Source organism: Lonchura striata, chromosome 15, assembly GCF_046129695.1.
Source record: "Lonchura striata isolate bLonStr1 chromosome 15, bLonStr1.mat, whole genome shotgun sequence".
NCBI classification, from domain to species: domain Eukaryota; kingdom Metazoa; phylum Chordata; class Aves; order Passeriformes; family Estrildidae; genus Lonchura; species Lonchura striata.
The window spans coordinates 9,366,483-9,389,719 of record NC_134617.1 but is presented as its reverse complement, the minus strand read 5'-3'; the positions used below and the strand labels follow the sequence as shown (position 1 = coordinate 9,389,719).

Genomic DNA, 23,237 nt, shown 5'->3' with positions numbered 1-23,237 from the left:
GGAATGTGGCAGCCTCGGTGCCCACGTCCCAGCACCAGCACCAGCACTGCACCCCCACGTGAAATCGCCTCCTTGCCTTGTGTGAGGCAGCTGTAAAACATGTATTTAATCACGGTACTGGAAAAGTTAAATTTAAGTCAGCATGTAGTTTTCTCTGCAGGATCAGAAAATGAGGCTGAGGATATAAATGTGGGGAAGATGCCTTTCCCTGAGGTTCAGCTGAGCACAGCCCCAGTCCAGCACATGCAGAGAGCTGGGTGGGCTCTGTCTCTGCTGAAGGAGAACCAGCCTCTCACCAAGCTTGATCCCGATCCTGCTCCCTCACAGCCTCAAGACACCCATCCACAATCCCAGGCTTTCTTCTTCTCCTTTGGATGCCTTTCCTTCAGGCCAAGTCACAGAGCCCCCTGTGCATGTAGGCACTACTGTAACTATCATTTTATTATTATTTAATCCTACAAGCACCCTGTAAAGCTTGCAAGGTTTTGTTTAGGATTGTCTGTCAAAATTCTCGTCACCTTTGTGGTTTCCAAGTGAGTCATTACTACTGTTCCAGCAACACCCCATCAGCTACTGGGCAGGTGGAAAAGAATGTCTCCTTCAATTGAAGCAGTGATTAATTTGAAGTATAATAACTTCTGTGGAGGGTTTCCCTCACCCTTGGCCAGTGCACCTGCTGCTGACCTTTTCTTTCTCCATGCTTTAACAACTTCCCAATTAATCACCCTGGGAGGTGGCTGTGACTCAGTGCCTCATTCTGGGGAGCCTCTGACCTCCAGCCCTGCCTCCAGCCCACGTGGATTTGGCTGGTCCTTGTCAACACGATCTGATTTGTTTGTGTGAGCCTGGCACAACACGCATGGGAATAAAAGGCAAACCACAGCCAGCCGCTGGAGTGTGCTTGGCACGTGGCACCACGTCCCCAGGATGTGCTGAGCAGTTCAAGCAGGGACTCCAACCTAAAATTAATGTGAGGAGAGACAGTGATGCTGACTGCCCTCCTCCACCTGCTCCATCCTCAGGAGTTGGGGTGGGAGGCTGGAGGAGGGCTGGCTCACAGCCCTGCCCAGCCCAGGGCAGCCAGCCAGAGGCTGTGGCTGGTGGAGGCATCAGGGTGGAGATCCCAGCCCTGGAGACCCTGAGCAGCCTTTGGAGCTGGAGTTAACCCCACCATGGAGCAGATGGTAGTGGCTGTGCTGCTGGAGCAGGAGCAGCCACTCTGCCCCTTGCTGTCCCTGTGTCCCCACATGCAGAGTCCCCAGCCACCTGCAGCTGACCCAGGCAGCAGCCAGGCAGAGAGAGGAGAGACTCCCCAGCTGCAGGCAGAGGCACACAGAAGCAAATTAGAGCAGAGCTGCTAAAATCCACAGCACAGCTTTTTGCATCCACATACTTGTGCAGGGGAAAGCTGTTAACCACATTAGTCTTCCTGAGCTGCTTATCTGATGAAATTGCTGCCCTTTGCAAGGGTATGTTGGCCCCAAACAGGCACCTGTTTGCCCTTTCTTGCTCCCGAGTTTGACTTTCTGCTGTTTGCCTTCACAATCCAGCAATTCAGCAAACAGCTGCAAATGATGTTTTATTCCTTGAAAACAATCCGTTCCTCTTACCCCAGCTCCGTGCACGGTAGTTCTGGAGATCGTTGCACAACTCCCTGAGCTCTTAAAAAACCATCAGTGCTGAGAGGTTAAAGATTTTAAAGCCTGCTGCCACCTATGGATGGAAGGAAAGCAGTGAGAGCAGGAATGCTCCCGGGAGCCTGCCTGAGTGGAAGGACACCTGAGCTGTGGATGAAATCCTTGGCACTGGGAGATGCCAGCAGCCCAGAAGGACACGAGCCTCCTCCTCCTTCAGACAAACCCAACAAAGGGCTGAGGAAATGTATTGAGAAATTTGCTACCCATCATGTGATACAAATAGCGCAGAGAGGAAATAATCCTGGTTTTTGGCCCGCTGTATTAATCTGATTATGGTGTTTTCATTGACAGACTCTAGCTTGCCTTCCGCTTTTCCTATTTGTTCTGTTGTAATTAAATCCTTAAAAAAATTTGTACATATTTGCATTCAGATTTCTGAGGTGATAATTTCTGCAATAATACTCTACAAAACACCTGGAATGTATATTTGTGGGGCCATGAAAACTACAGAGCAGCATATTCCACCTTCATTGGAGGAAACAGGGATACGTCTAATATAGGTAAAGTTATAGATAACACATCTATAATATGGATGTGTTATTTTTATAGCACTGTCCCTAGCAGAGCCCAGAGTTCGTGAAGAGGCTCTTTGGGCCATGGCAGGGGATATCTCCCATCCCTAGAGAATCCCACCAGACCTCACAGGGAGCCGTGCTGCCCTCTGCCCTGCAGGACCAACCTTTACCTCACACTGGGCAAAGAGGAGAGGGCAGGGGCTGTGGTGCAGACAAACACCACACTCCAGTGTTAAATGAGATGCTGTTCAAGACATGGTGCTCACACACATTTTTAATTTTTTTGCTCTGGTTATCCCCATGCATGCTCTGGAAGTAGAAAATGAGCTGAAAGCAGGTAAAACCTGATCCCCTGATCTCAGGCACCCACCACCTTACCCTTTAGAAACAGATATACTTTCAGTACAGGGTTAAAGATGTCCTACTGTTTTGGTTTTTTTTGGTTTTTTTTTTTTTTTTTTTGTAATTTCATCAGCTTCTTGAAAAACCTGTTTTTCTTTTATCCTGAGTCATTTCACATGAAGAAACTATTGTTCTAAACTGTGACTCATCAGTTTGCATCACCACTTTCCAAACCCCTCGAGGGCACGTGGGCTTCGAAGCAGGGAATGGGAGCCAGCCTTTATTTACCAATAAATAGGCACTTCATTTCTGCATTGACTCATGGCTGGTTAAGCTTTGGTTTGCTCCTTTTCCTCGGTGAACCTGGAGTGATCCTTCTGTTTGCTTTTGCAATCGTTTTTTATGAGGAGCATTCACAAGAACCACATCTCACTGCCAATCTGTCTGCTGTTCAAATACAACTGCTTGCAAGGAGAGTCAAGTATCTAAACAACAGAGCAGAAATACCTGGAAATATCAAGTTTCCATAAACTGCCATGAGGCAGAAAACACAACTTTGCTAATGAGATACCTCTAATTACAAAAATTCATGAGGAAAAGGAGGCCGCCATCCAAATTATCCACTTCACTGAAGCTCTTACACAGATCCTAACTATATATTTTTGAAATCGGAATCAAGGGAGCTCTTTTGGAGCTAGAATCCTCTGTCACTCAGAGATAAATCACCCCAGTCCACCAAATGCAGCACCAGCAGCATGTGAGGGATGAACAAATTTTCATGAGCAAAACTGAGCCTTGAGATTTTAAAGGTGCAGAATGAAAGGCTTGATCCTGCTTTTCCTATGCACCAAAACCTGAATAATTCTCCTCCTGTCCTTCTGCAACTGAATAAGTACCAATAAAGAAAAGAAACTAAGACTTTTAGCAGCATTTGTCCTTCTAACCCCATAGTTGTCAAAATCAAATTATACTCAGCATCTCATCCTAAATTCCTGATGCTGCACTTCCCTGTGGGACATCGATCAAATCATGGCCCACATCTCTTGCAGCTGTAGTATTGAGTGCCCCAGAAAACTCTTGCCATGGTCCATTTGGGCTGGGATTCATCTCAAGGGCAGGAGAATGCACAGGGCACAGAGCAGCCTTAGCACCAATAATTGTGTGAATGGTTGCACTGGGTCTTAGAGGGTTTCTCCAGCCTAAACAGTTCTATGATTCTGAGTGTCCAAGGCAAAGAAAAGCATGAGAACATAGCTTGAAAGTAGGAATAAAATGAATGTTTCAACTACAACTGAGATGATTTCTGCTAACTACCCCAAAACTGGGTTGTACACCATGATAAGCTTAAACCGGGGCATAAATTTCTGATTTTCCCTAACAGCAAGTAGCCAGTTGATGTGAAATTTTAACACAGTTTTTTTTTCTTGCCATCCTACTCTTCTTTATACACAGTTAGGAAGATCACAGTAAAACTATTTGAAAGTAATTTCTAGTCACAATTTCCTCAGCAGTCAACAACACTTCACTGCTGGCAGAGCTGCCCAGCCAGAAAATGTGGGGTATGGGTGCATTTGCAGGGGGGAAATGAGCAGAATTTAGGGTTTTGTTTCTTGTACAGCAGTAAGATGCCAACCTAGGCTCCTCGCTGAATCCTTCCCATCAGGCACAGCTCTGCACCAAGAACCCCTCTAGTGCTGTGGAAGGTTTGTGGGTTAGAAGGCTTGCTCTTTCCACTTCACCTGATTTTTCACTCAGCTTAAAAAACCCACAGACTTTCTAAAGGTCAGGACTGGGAGAAGGCTATTCCCCATGGAGTCACAGCAACATAGGCTACAGGGGTCAGATGCAGTGCTGCAACAAATGCCCTGTAGGCTGCATTTAACAGGAGGGAGATGAAGGCACACGCTGCTCCAGGAGTCTGGGGGATGTTGTGTGTGAATAGAGGGGCACCATCTGTTTCCGAAAGGACTGTGCTCAAGCATTTGCTGGAAATGAGGTGGGAGTTTGATTGCCTCTTCTTCAAAATGAGAAAATCAGAAATGGAGTAAATAAAAAGCACAGAGATTTGTTGGAGCAAGTCCAGGGGAAGCCACAAAGTTGCTCTGAGAGCTGGAGCATCTCTGCTCTGGAGACAGGCTTAGAGAACTGGGGTTGTTCATTCTGGAGGCTCCAGGGAGACCTTACAGGCCCTTCCAGCAGCTAATGGGGCTCCAAGAGACCTGGACAGGGACTTCAGACAAGGGCATGGAGTGACAGCGTAAGGGGGAATGGCTTCACACTGACAGAGGGCAGGGTTAGACTGGATATTAGGGACAAATTCTTCCCTGTGAGGATGGTGAGGCCCTGACAGAGGCTGCCCAGAGAAGCTGTCCAGGACAGGCTGTCCTGTCCCGAGCCAGGTTGGATGGAGTTCTGCTCTCCCTCCTTGCATGATTTTTTCACCCAGTTCCCAGGGCAGGCTTTGGGTCTCCTCCCACCTGGCAGGACTCCTGTGCCTGCACAGACAGGCTGCTCCTCGTCCCAGCAAGAACCTGCCCAGGGCCACCCCCCTGCCCACTCCCTCTGGCCGTGGGCTGGATCCCAGCAGCTCCAGCCAAGGACTCAGGGTAGGACCAGATCCTTCCCCACCACAGCCTTGCACTGTGAGGCCACCGTGGGTACCATCTAATGAGTGCAAAAGCAAAGTCCCCATGACCCATTTCTCTCACATCTCTTTTTCCTTCTTTTGCCATCTTGAGATTTGCAATTTTTTTTATATTTTGCAGAAATGATCCAAGCCACTCAGATACACATCTGTCTATTTCAGATCTGGAACATACAAAAAAAAAGTTATTGTTACTTCTTTTCCTAGATGCTGTCTATGTGAAGTGCTCTTATACCCACAAGGTGTCTAAGATATTATTACAGAAACACACAGCATTTTCCCTCTTATCTGGTAACACACAGGATGTTTTTTTTTTGCTTTATTGCATGAACCTGCTTCCCTTTCACGAAACATCTTCCAGCAGCACAATGTTCTGCAGCAAGTTGAAATTGGCTCTGCACTCCCAGAGAGGTGCAAGCCAAATGACAGTTGACCAGGTCAGCCAAGGACTCCACCAGCCCCATCTCCATGGTGTGTATTTCATAATTTCATGTTTACAGAGACATAAATAGACTCACAGTCACATGTGTGAGGATCTGTTACACATTCTTCACTGCAGTCGGACTCACAGCAGCTCAGTTAACTTCAACTACCCAAGAGGAACTTTTTGGGTTTTCTTCACTTCTCACAAAATAATAATGGCAAACAATATGTATAAACTTCATATTGCTTCTCTCTTGCATTGTGCCTGACAATGGCTCTGAAAACACAAGCAGAATTTCTTCTTTGATAGAGGTCTCTCTTTCTCAGAATTTTTAGTATCAAAATGTTGGAATAAAGCTACCCCCAAAACAGCCTTGGACAAAGAAAATCAGATTTTTTTTTTTTTTTTAAGTTGGAAGGCAATTTAAATTACAGATTAGGAAACAAAAGGCTATTACAGAATTTGTAATAGCAGATAGGAGGGCTAGAGGGGAACTGAAAAAAATAAAAAAATACTATAAATCAAAAAGAAGTTCTCTTTACAAACAAATCTTCAGGTCCAAATGTCAAATCAACATAACCTTCCTTTGGAGATGTTCATCAAATCTCCCCAGACACAGCTGTCACTGACAGGGCAGTGAGTCAGAGCAAGTGGATAGGACACACTTCCAAAAAAACAACCTCGAGCAAACCTCTAATTTTGAAGAACACCCATCCTTCTTTACACCAATGCTAAAAGCTTTTCTAATCCCAGGCACAAAACATAAGCTCTAAAAAAGGGAAAATGACATTACTAGCTCTGCCTAACCACTGTTTCTCCAGGCAGCATCCAGAGCTCCAGCTGCTGTACCTACCGTAGCTGCACATCTCAATTTCTCCCACACTACCCCCTTTAATTATTTATTTGCCAGTAAAGCAAAAGCTTTTAATTTTCTCTCCTGCAGACTGCTGATTTTTTAACCTTTAAAACCTACTATGAGTGCAGACTTGTAGTAAATGTCCTCTACAACTTCATACTGATGCATCTCAGTAACAATATTTTGCACAGGTTTATATTAAACCTCTTGTGTGTGTGTATATATATTTATAAATATATACAAACATATTATAGATATATTACATAGAAAGCAAGGAATAGAAGAGTTAAGTGGCCCATACAGGAGTTTTCCTTTTACAGTTTCAATTTACTTAAACCTAAACCAAAGTCCTGCTCTAAGAGAGCAGAGGACACAGCATGGGGCTGAAACCCAGAGCTTGGTTGAACTCAAAATTCATCCGAGTGTCAATGGGCCATGAGAGAACTTAAGGTTTAAGTTTTGCTGCTCGTGCTTTTATCTGGTCATAAGTCAAGTGCATTAAACACATGACCTCAGCTTTATTTTTAGGGATCAATGGTCCAAGAAGCAGCAGTTTTCAGAGACTTAGCAAACCCCATCTTAATTCTAGGATACTGGGTAATTTTGAAATAACCTGGCAAATGCTGGAATCCCCACAGCGTGCACAGACTGACTGAAATACAGCTTCTATCACTCCCTAAGTTCTCTCTCCCTTTTGCTTTCCCAAACACCCGCCCTGCAGTCAGCCTACACATGAGCTGTGGCAGGGCAGCATTAGGAGCCCTGTCTGTAATTGCTCTCCCTTCTACCTCACTGGCAAAAGGACATGTTTCAACCCAACTAATTCTTCCCTTCCTCCATTACAGAGAGAACTTGGTCAAATATTTCCTAGAGATGTTCACAACGACCTGCAGGGCAGCCCCTGCCCCATGTCCCCAACACTGACCCCTCCTCCAGCCTGCTCAATGCCCACTAGCAAAGCTTTTAGCTCTCACCAAAATCTAAACAAACTCGAACCTAGGTTCTGCCCTTCCTTTCAAGATCCACATTCACACTGAAAACCAAATCCCTTTGCTCAAAACCCCTGTGTGCTACAGAAGCTGAGCTGCTGCAGTGCCGGTCCCAGCCCAGCCCCCTGTGACACCTCAGCCCTTGTCCCCAGGGCCCCTCCACCTCCCCCGGGTGGGTACTCAAATATCACCAAGTGGCCAAAATCAGATCTCCAGCAGCTCATCCCTGCCCCAAGCTCATCAAAGCACTCTGACAGTGAGGTACTAGTTTGTGGGGGGAAAACCTAACCAAACTATATAAATTCTTACTTGCCTGTGCCAAAAACAGGCAAGTGGACCCGATAGTGAAAGCATGCCTTTACGTTCTCCTTCATGAAAATGTTTATTTAGATTTAGGAAGGAGAATCAGAAATTTTAAATAGATCCAAGCTTTGTAGTGTACACATGGCAAGTTTTTCTGCTGCTCTTTGACCTTGTATTTTACTGAATCTTGTCATGGTTGGGTGCAACACAAGGAGTGGCACACACCCGAGTGGCTGTTGTGCTGTGAACATCTGGGACAGCAGCCAGTGTGCCACTAATTTACACAATGGGAGATATCTCCAGTATCTTCTGTGTGAGGGAGGCTTCTCTCATCCTGTTGCAGTCATGGGCAAATGCTGCCTACGTTTGGGAGGCACCTCTTCCTTCGAGGCTGCTGGGAGAGCTCTTCTTGTTCAGGCAGAGAGCAAGCATGACCCAATCCCTCCAGCCACCCCTGTCACCAGAGGCTAACCAAGGACAAGAGCCCTTCCACTCACAAGGATGATGAGGCAGCATTAGTACATTGAAAGCTCTGAGAAATGAAAAGAATCAACAGCTCCAAAATATTACTGCACAATTTCTTACTATGGTGCAACATGTGCAAGAAGAAATAGGGTCATAAGAAAAACAAGGGATATATTTTTAAATTATTATTTTATCATACTTGCTCATAAGTTTTTAATTGTAATTGAAAAGCAGACACAAAATAATTTGAAAAATGTAACCTAAGGAGAATGTATTTTTAGGCTTGGAAAACAGTTCTCTAACAGTAGGTTAACACTCTCCTGTGGGCTACACTCAGTTTGATAAGTTTCAACTCAGTGGCAACCCCCACTCCATAGTCCCACCAACAGGGCCAATTCTAGAGCACAGCTGGATTCTAAGGAAGTATCAGTCACCTCTAAGATCATCTCTTTCCATCTTATTTTAGAACTGCAACAAAGGAAAGGCTTTTTTTTTCATGTTCAAAGAGTTTTCCAGATAGAGGATTTTTTTTCCATACACCCATGAAGTTGAGCAAAAAATGAGACAGAACTATGACTATACCCACCCAAGAAAACCTAAATGCACTCCTAGACCATATACTGAGCATGCTTTTTTCCTGATTTTGATAATATGTCAAGAACTACCTGTTTAAAACTCCTTCAAATTTCAAGCAGAATTTTATTTTCTATTCCCAACACTTGTATTTCCAACATAAGATGGGACAACATAATAACAAATGCATCGACAACATGTTAAAGAACACATTCATGTTTAGCTTTTCTTCTGCAGTTTATTATATAAATTACGATTTTCAACATTTAGCGCACTCACATTTCAGAACAGAAACACCAGTGCAAAGAGTGGTTTGTCCAAGTGCAAGAAGTTACACGTCCCCACTGACCCCAGTGGATGGGGCTCAAATGTAACTCCTCAGTCCACAACTAACAATAGTGTGACCTAAATGTGAGCACGTTGTAGTCAACAGAAACACTGGACTTTGGTTGGTAACAACCAAATACGTTGACAGGACAAACAAGAGAAGAACAATTTGACCTCCAGCAGACCTGTGAATTCACTGGGATTGGAGACCACCTCCATCATTTTTCTGAACTGACGTTATTATAAATAAGTGAATGCCAAATGTTCTATTTGATGCTCAGATCCAATTATCAAAATACAATAAAGCTCCCATGCATGCAGGTACCGTACTCCAGTGAATGCCACAGGTCACCTTTGGCACATCGTAGTCAGGACCCGAACACAGAAATAATCCTGATCTGGCAGAAAATAAATGAGAAAGCTTGGAGAGCTGTCCCATCTCTAATGCCAATAATTGTTTCTGAAAAACGTATTAAACTAAGACTAAAGTACAGCAGTCACCTCTCAGTTATACAATACATACTAGACCCCAATTTTAATTACATCCAAGCAAAAGAAATCTTATTCAACCCAGAGACGCTAGTAAATGGGGTCACTGCCATGAAATACAGGCCACTGCCAGAAGTAGTTATTAGGATCTTAGAAATCTGCATTCATTTCTCTTAAGGAACTGTTGCAATGTAAAAACAAAATGAGACAATTCATAAATAACATCTTTATTAATGAGTTTTCTTTTTCACATTCTTTAAAGTGATGTTCAATTAAAATCTGCATAGTCAAGAGTGCAAAAAAAAAAAATATCATATAAGTCAGACCCAAATGTGAACACTACTTTTTTTGAAGAAAGACTGGCCACAATCATAGGAATAAAATAGAAATAAATGGCCAGGGGGATATGGAGGGGGTGGGGATAAGAACCACCAGGAAAATTCTCCTCAGTATATTTGTCTATTAATAAAGTCTTCACACAAAGACACACAACACTCATTCACATTCATGTGCACAACAATATGTAAACTACAGAAGAAAGGTCCTTCCTCTGCTGAATGAAATGAAATAGAGCAAGATTATTTATGTATTTCACTGAGCATTGATCACCTATTCCAACAACATACCCAGATGGATAACACAAGGTCCAGGTTTCTTCATGCCCTTATTACAATAACATTTCAGCCACGATCCCAGAGCAGGAACCAGGAATCAAGAGTGTTTCCACAACACTGGGATCTATTCTTAACACACACTTTTAAGCACCATCACCTCCCTTCCTTTTAATTTTCAATAGGATTACCCCTTTCTTTAGTGCTGCTGTTCACAGTTGGTTGGAAGAGCAGGTGAAGAGGACCCCTCCAAGCCCATGGAATGGCTCAGCCTGTGGAAGTGCAGCAGAACATCTCCACTTCCAGCTTCATTTCCATAAGCATGGGCAACACAGTCCCAAATCTCTCACATCAACACCACAATGTGACTCTGCAAATAGTACTTCTAATATTTACACCATATAGTGACTTAGCTGTGGTTCTCTGCATTATAACCATCATCAGAAAAAGCTAGAGAAAAAACCAAGAGGCACATCCCCTACATACTGGCTGTAGGTAATAAAGACACACACTGTCCACACAGTGGTGAGAGGCCACTTCTTGCCTCCAGTTTGGATTTATGCAGCAGAGACACCACTCTACAGCTGAGCATGAGTTTAAATGCAGAATTCTCTATGTTGGTCATTTGGAAAAGCCCTCCAATGCCCTCACACTGAACTGCACCACACACAAACTGGGCTTAATGTTTTGCATGTGATTCTGCAGTAATAAACTTCATTTACAATTTATATTAGTTAGAGTCTGAATTATTCAGATGCACAGTCTAGGACTGTGGGGAACTGATCATCAATATTCAATCATACCAGTTCAGGTTCAGGCAAGGAGTAAGTCTCATTTATTTGCTTTGTGCCTACAGCCTTTAGATCTGAGCTTCAAGCCCAGAGGTCAGAAAAAAGTCATTTGTGAAATCAAACCAGTCAGAAATACATTTGCTGCCATGAATATTGGTAACATAAGGCCTAAAGTATTTTGGAGAAGATATAAAACATGAAGTAAAATGGATTCAGTACATCTTACAGCAGTTTGTATTTGTGCAAGGACAAAACAAACTACACAGTGAAACTCAAACCCATCATAGTGAAATCGTGATTCCAGGGCTGAAGGGCTGAATATTCATTTAACAAATTAGGAGTAAAACTTGCCCAGCACAAGAAAGCACCCACCACAGCTCCCAGCCAGCATCAATAAAATGTGCTGCAACACCCTTTCTTCAAAGATAACCTGCTTTTCTCCTTGCAGAATTAACAGTCAAAGGCAGGGAAAGCAGTCAGAAACTGGAAAAGAGGGACTGAATTTTACCCCACAAATAAGTGCCCTAGGCAGCCAGCAGCTGCCACCCTGGCCAGGTTTCAGGGCAAAACCACGTAAAAGAACCCATCCTGTCCTGAAAATAAAACTGGCCAATGAGTGTGATCTGGTAAACTTGCAAAAGCAGCAATGGCAAAACTTTTTTTTTCCTGGAAATTTCATGAGCAAATCTTCTGGTAGACCCAAAAATGAATGAAATTGGAAATGGGATATTTAGTGCTGTGGCATTCTTATTTCTTCAGAAAGAAACTGTATTTCTTGTGTTACATCAGGGGTTTAATTCAAGAGACCAGTAGATTAAGACCACTTTTGTCATTAGTTCAAGATTTACTTTGGCACAACTCATTTAGATTTTTTGTATTTGTGGTAATTATAAGGGCATCACAGTAGGTTTCTCCTTTACTATGGAAAATCCTAAAACAAATATAATTTAGTAGTCTGAAAAAACCCACCTCACTCTAATCTACAGTGAAACAATTTTGTAGACTGCTTATGTTTCAGGAAAATATCCCACATATTCAGATCAGCCTCACTAGTTAAGACACATTAAAATGAAACATTTCCCATTACAGATGCCAAAAACTGGATTTAAATTTATTGCATGACGTTGCATAAGAAAGTGTATTATTGAAAAATGTAAGGCATCATGCAATTATCCATCAGCTAATTTATTATTCCTTGAAAGATGGTTATATACTCTAAAGTTATAAAACCAGTTTCAAAAAAGTACATAAAAAATTTAACATAAGCATTAAATATTTTTCACATGTTCATCGTTTTCAGCTGTTAAAAAGTGCATTCAAATATACTGTACTGGAAAGTTGCTCTGACCAAAAATGGTGCTGGAGACTCATTAAATTAAAAGCTGCAAAAGGATGTTGCATGGGATTAGAAAGCTCACAGGTTGTGGTATTTAAACTTACAAACTTGCTTGAAATAATTTTGCAATCCTCACACTTACAATTTAGCATCAATGATATAATTAGCTAAAAATGTGTATTTTTAAAATTGAACAGTCAAATGAATTCAAGTTACGTACACTGAGGGATCAAATAAGGAGCAGACAACACTGAGACCCGGGCCAGGATGTGCTGCTGAGATTTTGGCAGGGATCAGTTGATGTACTGGGCCATCCAGCGGAACCCCTCCCCATAGCCTTGTCTCTTCAGCACGCTGCACATGAACACCTCCAGGGGCCTGGCATTCAGCTCCTTCAGTGGTGTGCTGCCCTGCAGAGAGATACAAACATGCCCTTACAGTTCCCTTAGAAACAACATCTATTTCATATTGAGATTTACTTCTATGGAATGCTCCTATTTAACTTGTGTTTGACACTGGAATTTTGGACAATAAATGAATCTAAAATCATAGAATGGGTTGGGTTGGAAGAGGCCTTAAAGCTCATCTCATTCCAAACCCCTTCCATTAGACCAGGTTGCCCGAAGCCCTGTCCAAACTGGCATGAAAACACTTCAGGAATGGGGCATCCCCAGCTTCTCTGGGCCTGACACCTCCAGAGACCAGAACATGGGACCTTAATCTCAGCAACTTGTGTACAAGAACACTGTGCATGTCCTCATGTGCATCCACACTGGAGAGGGGGAGTCACATGAAACCAGAATGGAACAGCAAACATGCAAAGAGAATTTTAGAGCTTATATTTGGTGTTCAGTCACAGTTGCCCGCTCTGTTTGCCAGTTTTCCAACCAGATAAAAACACCATTTGCTACAAATTTTAGGATTGACCAAAGCAAGAGTGCCATGTGCTCGCTTGCCAAAATCAGCATAGTGCAATAAAGCTGCTGTTCAACTGGAGATTCACACTGGTGTCCATGCTTCATCAAATACATGTGATGTAAAGACCAAAAAACCAGAGGGCAAAATCCAACAAACAAGAAAGTAAAGATTTGTTCCTGCCTAACCTAAACTACAACTGGCACTGAACTTAAAGGGAGGCACCTAAGAGTGAATAAGCAAAGAGGAATTGCAAGGCAGGTGCCCTCAGCAGAGCTGGTCAGCTAATGGGAGCTGTGATTGGAAGCCACAGTGGAATGACTGTCAGCTGCAGGGAGGTTTCTTTCCAAGGGCCAAGGACATCAAACACCATTTCTAATGCTGACAAACAGAGCACTGTATTAACTTCACATTAAGAGGAGCTGAAATATCACAAAGATCCTTACTAGAAATCTGCCTTGTTGCTACTGATGCTACTGATTCCTCCCCATAACCTACAAACTTAGAGTTCTACAATGGTGTAAATTTATCTCTAAGCTTTAGGCAAATATGTTAGGTAGAAAACTATTAAAGCTTGCACTTGAAATGAGAAAGATTCTATTCAGTTTTTTCTCATAATTCACTCTACAACTATACCCTCTGAAAACTGTTTAAAAGTAGTGCATAAGAAAGTTGAAGTACTAAAAATTATTCCAGATACAAATACATTTTCTCTGAAAAAATGGCATTATATGACGTAAAAGTTGTAGTCAACATACATTTAACACACACACACAAAGAGACTCTGGGATTCATTCTATAAACTGTTATTATGTACTAAGTACTTTATAAATTAGACAAACATGTATTTTGTATAGTTGGAGCAAACCAGAGTCAACACACAAGTAAGACAGACTAACTGCCTAAGCAAAAAACCTCCCAAAAAAAAAAAAAAAAAAAAAAAAGGGACAGAAAAACAATACCTTTCCTGTTGTCTGGCCATAGAGACCAAACGTTTCTCGTAATCTCTCTTCACTGATGGCTTCAGGTCTGTCAATCTTGTTACCAAGAATTAGGATAGGCACATTAGCAATAGTTTCATCTGTCATTAGTGACTGCAAAGGTATGGAGAAAGGAGGGCTGATTAATTCAAAATACAGAAGGTCAAATCACTACTACTCATTTGCAGAGGTCTGTTGGGTATTTGAGCTTAGTTCTTAGAAGTTCAAACTTTCAAAAGCTTATTTAAACTTACATCAAGTTCTTCTTTTGATTCAAGCAATCTTTCATGATCTGCACAGTCCACCAAGAACACAACACCATTAATTGCAGGCAGGTAGTTTTTCCACACTCTGCGAGCTACAGGGAAAATAAGAAATAAAAACAAAAGTAAATTATCCCCAAATACAGAGCAATGCACATCAGTAATTAAGAAGTAACAGGTGTGTGTGTGGGTTTATTAATTTGATTTTTTTTAATTCTTAGCTTATGTTGCCAGTCTTTGGAGTGCAATTTCATGTTTTACAAAGCCTGAAATAACAGAACAAAATTATAATTTGCTCTAATGCTATCACTGTTCTATCCCGCATGAATGCTGATGTGTGGAAATGGTTTTGGTTTCCCCAAGAATTATGTTAACAAAGATAAGTTTGAAGGTAAATGCAAGGAATTCAAAGTACAGAACTCCTCATCACAGTATTAGTCAAAATTTTCTCCTCTATGCAGCTCTTGCTAAATCATATTTATGATTTGTGATAAATAGTGGAGATGGGCAAAAGAGCAGCCAATGTCTTTAATGCTGTCACAGAAGAGTTTGGGAAGTCAGTCTCTGCAACAGGGCCGTGTTTTTGATTGGAAGCCAACTCCAGCCCAGTTCAGTGAGCTTAAGTGAGTCAATAGACACTCTTACCTTGAGCATGTCCACCCAGATCAAAGGTAGTGAAAGTCATACCAGCAATTGTCAGCTCTTCTGAAGCTGGAAATACACAAAATTATGTTCTAGGTGAAGATTATGCAGTGCTTTGGAAAAGTCTGGCCTTCTAGCACATAGATTTTACTTTCTTTTGGTTCTTTCCAGTATTTTTTTATTCAAGAAGAACAAGAGAATAATACATTCTCTCAAAATCAGTGGCACATACATATATCACCAAAATATTATTAACCATTAAAGCATGTGTGAAATAACTACAATGCTAAGAAGAGCAAAGTATTCCTACATTATTTATCCCTACATATTACACAAGTAACAGTTGGCTCTGACATCTGATTTGCAAAAAAGATTTTGCATTTGGCATTTTGTTTTCAATACTGTTCAGCTTACTAGAAAGTTCAAATTACTGTTGAACTTACTAGACTTCCTCAATCCACATTTTCAACCTGTGTTGAACTTTTTCTCCTGCAAGGTTACCAGGATAACAATTACACAACAACCTCTGTGACACAAACACTGATTTTCTAATTATACAGAGAAGCTGTTCCCAAAAATGGCAAGCCCCTATTTCTTTCAGCTTCTATAGTACAAACTCCACTTAATTGTTCTGCTTGTTATTCACCTCTTAATTTTCAATATAGCACTCTGAACTATCCTACACACATTGTTTTTTAAGATTACTTGAACTATCCATGGATTGCAATCCCAAAAATCCCTTTGTATCTCCCCAGTTACACTGGTGGTCTTATAATCAAATCTGGAATAATCAGACCCTGCTTTTCTTGCAATCCTTCAAATGCTCTCTAGCTAAGGAACAGCACTGTTAACTTACTGGGGTGTAACGTGGGCACATGTTGTCCCAGTCTGTCATCTTTGAGCATGTGCAGCAGTGTAGTTTTTCCAGCATTGTCCAGCCCAAGAAACACTAGTTTGCCTGATTTCTTGTACAGTCCTAGAACAAAAAAGGACCTAGTGATTAATTAGTTCAACCAGCAGGAGCTCATTTTTAGCACTAGAGATGATTTCACTCCTAGGAACAAAGTGTTACAGTCACAGTACAAAATACAGACCAGGCAAACTCCACCACACCTTTATCAGTGCCCTTCATCCATGTTGTACAAATGAATTCTCACTTACCACAAGCCTGCTGCACCAGGTAACATGCAGCTTACAGGATGCTTGGCAAATTGGTGTGAATATGTCAAGCATGGAAATGCATCCTATTATCTTAGGAAAAGCATGACACAACAGGACTAAATACTACCAGTGTAGTTTACTCTGGCCCAGCAAAAGGACAGTTCTGCTCACAGGTGGTGAAGAGGTGGGCACAGCACTAACAGCAGGCTCTGGACCATGGACCATTCTGAACCTGAACTCTGTGCACCCACCTCCAATTACAGCAAAACACTCGCCTGAGACAAAAAAGAAAATTCAGACCTCAATCACAATAATATAGAGAAATTGGATTCAACGTCAATAATCATAATTTGTGTATAAATTCTTTAATATTGGTTAACATATTATTTGGACAAAAAGTAACTTTCACCCACACCCCCAGGAAAACTGTTGGTTACATCCTGAATGGCATTGTCAGTACACTTCTGACACACTTTGTCCTATGTGACAATGCTTTCCTAACGGGAATAAGAAATTTTATTCTCATTGGCTGTCATCTTTATAAAAATGTCTTCTGCCCTTCTTCTCCCCCTCCACTTGTAACCCCAAAAATGCAACAGTTGCTGTGAAGGAAAGGAAAGATGTTTAAAACACGAACACCATATTTTCTTAAATTGGAGATTATCAAAGGGCAATTCTCTTACAACTTGTCAACACTGTATCCTCTGCCAGAATTAGTTTTCACTGCTTCAAACTCATTGATATCCAAAGTAAAACATTAAGATAAAGTAATTTAAAAACAAAAAAATCAATCCTGTTCTGTACTGAAAAAAAAACCCTATCTCCTGTAATGTGCTACCCTCGTGTGTGTTGGGATGTTCAGCCAGCCCCACTGATGCTGCAGCATTCCAGGGGCAGAGGTGCCTCTGCCTGGCAGACCTTTACACCACTGCTGTTTGCTCACCTCTTCCTCTGCCTTTCAACTCATCTCAGGGATCACATTCCAGCTGGACATGTTTTGTAACTTGCAGGAACTCCTATTCCTCATCTTATTTCATCAATGATCTTTATTACTCCAGGTCCTGCAGAGTGTCTTCAGTTCTTCCAAATACAACTCTTACCTCCCAAACTCACCTCACATGCCCATATACATACTAACTATTAAACTACGGAGTGGAGGAGAAAGTTTACAGAGAAAGAAGTGGACAAACATTTTCATATACTAACTTACATCACAGGAGAAACTCCAGTTCACACTCACCTTATGAGTTAAACAAAACTCTATTAACCTGTAGGAAAACAATAATATTTTTCCTACTCTCAGCCTGCAGATCGAGGAGTCTGCTTCCCAGTCAGATGCTGTTGGTTGCACAACATTTCAAGCTTCCCAGATGTCTTTCACAGAAACACAAGACTAAAAGGCAGCCATACTTCAGCTGCTGGCTACACCAAGTCCTGAGTTTTCATATCTACATACAAATTAAAAAATGTTTCTGTGCTTTCCAGAAGTACACTTGTGCAAAATTCTTCCTAAAGTGATCCCATTAGTCCTCTGACAGGACAGCACAGGGAACTGTTGGCAGTTTCCCAAATGTTATTATCTGCCTTCTTCAACTCTAACTGAGAATGCAAAGAGAAAGTGTTTCTTTTAGAAAAAGAGGGACATAAAAGAGGAAGCTTCTTCAAGCTCCTCTATTTTTCAGCAGAATTAGCTTTTGCTTGCACAGAAATGGAAGAGCAGGCCAGTGTGCAGTAATCACTGTGCAGCTAAGGAAGAAGAGATAAAGATTAGTCAACTTAGTTAAAATTTCACTGGCTAACATTTTGATAGCAGGCCAAGGGTCTGGCTTCAGTGCAAAACTTTAAACTTTCAACTGATAAAAGGTAGGTGGCACAGCTTGCTATGACTTCTTAGCCTCAAATGCTTTTTTTACCACTTCAATAAAATCCTTTGAACTTGAAAATTGAAACTTTTACCTAAGGATCAGAAGTTGTAGATCACATTCTTAGTATCCTAAAATTAATTGTATCCTATCATTAATATTCCTCATGGTTGTGGGTTTTTTTTCACCTTGGACTGATATGGATTGCAGACTTTTTGAACAGGGAATAATTTTCTGAGGCTCTTGAGTAGATGCCAGTGAAGTTTCACATTAATTTCTGTGGCACAGAACAAAAAAAATCACAGAAAAATACGCTGCTGAACATGAGAAAGGGTTTCAATATCTGACACTAATTTTTTGCAGACAGTCCCTCCTATTCGGATTCTGAAATTATATCCTCATGCGCAAAAGCAGTGAATTAAAATAACTGAGTTCAGATCTTTACAGCAGAGAAAAATCAGGAGAAGACCCATAAAGGCCAACTGAATTACACCAGTTTAAATGTAGTATGATTAGAAAAGTCTGACCTATTGTGATCATGACATAAAATATAATTTTTTTCAAGAAGGATTAATGTAAGATGGAGTGGAGAGCACACTCTGGAAATGCTCAGTATTGGTAAGTGAAACTTGTTTGAGTGTTACTGAATGTACACCAAACCAAATATTATTATTTACCCAGCAGTCTTATTTGAAGATAACAGAGGTGAACAGATATTTTACACAAGAATAACAGAAAGGAAAAGCCCCAAACAATAATGACTTACCTAAAAACTGCAATACACTACTGAAACCACTGTAAATCCAATCAAATAGGAACATATCTGAATCTTACAGTCTGAAATAAAGAGAAAACATAATGCACTTAACTTCTGTCAGAACAGCATATTAAGCATTGTAAAATATTTATAGGTAACAAAAATAATTTAAAATCCTATGTTTAAAAAAAAATAGTTTTGGTAAACTGTATCATAGACCTGTTAAAGAACAACAGCAAAGATTATCCCCTCTCTCGGGAAAACAGCACTGAAAACACTACAGACTGAAGTCTGTACACTGTCTGAACACTAAAGACTGAAGTCTTTGCAAGAAGTAAAAATAATTTTATCCAAAGTACAATTTGTTGAAGGTATGTGATGATCCACTGAAGATTTTAAACAGGATTTTCACTTTTCAACTGGGGAAAGGTGGCACTTCAGAGAGGGCACTAGAGGGATATCAGTGCAGATTTAATGCTCCAGCCACCCCGGGAGCTGCTGGGGTTCTAAGTGGAGACAGAAAGAAGCAAAGAAGTTTTGCAGAGTTGAATCTAGAGAAGTTTGATACCAAATAAATCCTTGTCCACATAGAACCTGTCTCTTTGGCTTGTTATGGAAAACAATTACCTAGCACAAAGCACTGGAATTACCCTCCAAAGACAGTGACCTCCTGTATTGCCCAACACAGGCTGCTACAATTCAAACGTTAAATGCAAAAGTCTTGCTTAAAAAATCCCATCAGACTCCTGTATTTCCCCACTGAATTCCTTCAGCTTGGATTCAATAACAGAAGGCTGAGCTGAGAGCCCATACTAGGTTCATTGTGTAGCCATGAGTGATTAATTTCCTAGCTTTCATCTTAATTTCCTCATTATCTAAAGTGAGGATAATCATAGAATCATTGAGATGGAAAAAGACCTCTAAGACCATTGAGTCCAACTGTTAGCCCAGCACCCCCATGCTCAACACTTAAACCAAGTCCCCAGGGCCACATTTTCAGGACTTCTGAGCGCTTCCAGAGATGGTGAACCCACCACTGCCTTGGGCAGCCTGTGTCAGGGCTTGGCCACCCTTCAGTGAAGAAATTTTTCCTAATATGTAATCTGAATCTTGGCTGGCACAACTTGAAGCTGTTTCCTCTTGTCTTGTCACTGGAGAGCAAACACCAACCCCCAACCTGGCTACAACCTGTCAGGGAGTTGTAGAGAGTGATGAGGTTTCCCCCTGAGCCTCCTTTCTCCAGGATGAGCCTCCCCAGCTCCCTCAGCTGCTCCTCATCAAACTTTTGCTCTAAATCACACTGAAAGCACCAGTTTGATACAGTGAACTGTGAGCATTTTAGTTCTCTTGGAGACTAAAGGGCAACATCCTTAGGAGCCTTTAGCCAGCTAATTCCTACTGGAATACATGACCACTGCAGACACTGGAGTCTGACTACCCTGGAAAAACTGGGCTACACTGCTAAACACAGCTGGCAGATGCATCCACACTGCTACAGGTTCTCACCACACTTATTTAGAAGCTGCAGGGCTGCCTTGGGGCATCACAAGAAGACTTCAGGGTAGCTCTGAGACTAGAGTACAGCACACAGGAGTCAAAATACAGGTCTGAACCAGCCCAGAAATTCATCATAGCAACTCATGACAGAGTTTCTTTGCTATGCAACAGCAGGTACATCATAGAGAGATAATGTGGAAAGAGGAGTGGATATTTAAATGACCTTTGCTTGCATTGGATCAAAATCTGTTCAGATGACAAAGCACCAGGTGTCTTGGTTTCGCCACAGCAAACCCATAAACCTTTAACCACGTCTACATTACTCTGAACAACACAGCAGCTGCAACAGGCACAATTTTAAGAATACCAATCAAATACGCTTGTCAATGCATAAACACCCAGTTACACAATGTCATGACTGAAACTGTCCCTTGCATGGCTAAAAATCAAAGGTCAAGAATAAGCAAACATGGCAGAACACACACGTCAGCAGATTTATTTATTGCTTGAGCAAAATACCAATCGAGAAAAGCATCTGAGGGGCTTAGGGAAACCGACTCAAATAACCTGCAAATCAGGGCAAACAGCATGATGTAAGAGAAGTGCTCAGATTACTGAGGTGAGAATAACTTCAGGGTTCAGTTGTATTAACCTGTTCAATCTACTAGACTTAGGTTTCCAAAAAACATCAACCAAAACAATCTTCATGCATTACAGAAAAAAAAACGTTAAGGGGTGAGATTCAAACGATTAATCTGAGAACAGGATTACTCTACAAACACAGCTGAAGTGGTTCAATTTCCATCACCATAAGAAAAGTGGTGCTGGAAGCAGAGCTACCCAAATCCTCCCAGAACAACCTCCATATCAGCTGGCAGCAGTTAAAGGAAAACACTTTAAAAATGGGAAAAAAAAGGACAGCTAATTGTAAAGGCTCACAGTTAATATTTGAATAGTGATATTAAATCTACTCTTATCACACAGGAAATAACTTTATAATTCAGAGCTATGCCAAATCAAAGCATTACAAAATGGAGCGGCTCTGCTCCGGTTTGAGAGTTGTTACACTGCAAGGAAATTCAGGGAAGAGCTGAGGCTGTTCAATATATACAGACACAAACTTTCAGGCTCACATTAAAAACACCACAAAAGCAGAACAATGAAGACTCAGCAATCACTGTTCACAAGCCATGATGGAGACAGAGATACTATTTTAATGTTATTTCAAGAATATTAAAAATAATCCACTTGAAACAGGCAAAAGCTTTGAACAAAAAGCTGTGCTGGACCAAGACAGTCTTTTGCTACCAACTACTTTTACACCTTTAACATCTTTTAGTCTTTTATCACTTCCAAACCTCAAGACAGTGCTCACTTCTGAAGACTCCTGAAGTTAAGGTAAGAGATAGTATCAGGCTTTTAAAGAGCATTTTAAACACCTTTATGGAACAATTAGAAAACAGAAACCAGTAACACACAAGTGAACAGCTCCTGCATGAACTGGGAACACACTGTGCTGCACCTGTGTGGGGACTGGCAGCAAGAGCCAGTGAAGAAATCTCAGTCCAGCCTGAGAGCACCAAACCACAGTTTCAGCCACAGTTCAGTCTGAAACCACAACCTGCAAGCAATGGCTTAAAGCCTACTGCTAAGGGTGTATTTTTGTTTTTCAAGTAGGGTAGAAACATGGTAACTCAAAAGTTATAATTTCACACATGATCACCATAACATTATAAAATATTACCACAGGCAACAAAAGTAAAAAAACCATAGGAAAGTCATTGGATTAAGTGAGATTCTAAAACACAGTTTATTCTTTGATTTGAAACTGCATTTGGATGTTGTATTTTAAGAGCTAAAGAAAGGCATAGTTAGAAAATTAGATAAAAGCATAGACTTTCTTAAAGTATTTTAATAATGTTTTGACAGCAATTTTGAGACAGCAGTTTACCTGTGAAGACAACACTACAACACACGAGTTCCTAAAGGGACCTGATGTAGAGGTTTGGGCAGCCCTGGCTCACAAAGCCCAGCTGTCAGAGCACATCCTCGCCTCAGGGCTGCTGCACCATTCACCGACTTAGGAACAAAACCCTTAAGAGCAGCAACTTCTGAAGACATAACAACACTTCAAACAAGTGCTGCCAGGTCGATGCAGCGTGGCAGACGGCTGCCCGGGGAGCTGCAGGGCATCGGTGGGTTATGGGGTTACTTAGCACAGCTCACCGCCGCAGACCCACTGAGGCAGCGCTGCGAGCGCCGGGACAGCCCCACGGACCGGCCGGCGCCGCCAGCGGCCCGAGCAGCCCCGGGGCTGTGCCGGGGGAAGATCCGGGAGGCGGCAGCAGGGACGGGAGCCAAGGGAGGGGAGCGGCCGGCCCCGAGCCCCGCGCAGGCCGCGGCTCCCCGGGCGCGCAGGGACCCCCGGGCAGGCCCCGCCGCGGCCCGGAGGCCGCTCCCAGCGGGACACGGAACGGCCCAGCGTCCTGCGGGCTCGCCCGGCTTCCCCGCCGGCCCCTCGCCGCCCGCCCCGTTCACCCACCGCCCAGCCTGAGGTGCCCCGGGACTCGGGCGGCACCGACACCGACACCGATACCGACACCAACACTCACCGACACCGACCGATACCGATACCGACATACACCGACCCCGACCCCGACACTCACCCGCGGCTGCGCCCGCTCCGCCCCCCGCGGCTCCTTCCGGCACCGGCACGCGCGGCGCACACGCTCGGGTGGGCTCGTCTGTGCTCGGGTGGGCTCGTCTGTGCTCGGGTGGGCGGGCGTGGTCGCGCCTGA

General features: G+C 42.4%; 1 protein-coding gene across 4 annotated transcripts; it reads right to left on the bottom strand.

Annotated features, from left to right (window-relative positions):
• Positions 1-12,363: 12,363 nt before the first annotated feature.
• On the bottom strand, positions 12,364-23,219 carry SAR1B (secretion associated Ras related GTPase 1B). 4 transcript variants are annotated; one of them, XM_021549422.2, is made up of 7 exons: positions 23,106-23,219; positions 18,952-19,022; positions 16,019-16,138; positions 15,166-15,231; positions 14,512-14,615; positions 14,240-14,371; positions 12,364-12,772 (listed from the first exon to the last, which is right to left on the bottom strand). In XM_021549422.2, exons 2-7 carry the CDS (start codon positions 19,004-19,006, stop codon positions 12,656-12,658), a joined length of 594 nt encoding a protein of 197 aa, XP_021405097.1. In that variant the 5' UTR covers positions 19,007-19,022; positions 23,106-23,219; the 3' UTR covers positions 12,364-12,655. The 4 variants fall into 4 exon arrangements, with proteins under 4 accessions (XP_021405097.1, XP_021405098.1, XP_021405099.1 ...); XM_021549423.2 differs by lacking the exon at positions 23,106-23,219 and adding an exon at positions 23,052-23,099 and having other exon boundaries at positions 12,467-12,772; XM_021549424.3 differs by lacking the exon at positions 23,106-23,219 and adding an exon at positions 22,391-22,479 and having other exon boundaries at positions 12,546-12,772.
• Positions 23,220-23,237: the final 18 nt, after the last annotated feature.

Excerpts from the sequence above, each read along its gene's own strand:
- SAR1B (XM_021549422.2), bottom strand. The coding sequence starts at position 19,006 with ATGTTCCTATTTGATTGGATTTACAGTGGTTTCAGTAGTGTATTGCAG. Across the intron at positions 15,232-16,018 it reads TGTGCCCACGTTACACCCCA|CTTCAGAAGAGCTGACAATT; the intron begins GTAAGTTAACAG and ends GTGTATTTCCAG. Across the intron at positions 14,616-15,165 it reads TCTGGGTGGACATGCTCAAG|CTCGCAGAGTGTGGAAAAAC; the intron begins GTAAGAGTGTCT and ends TTTTCCCTGTAG.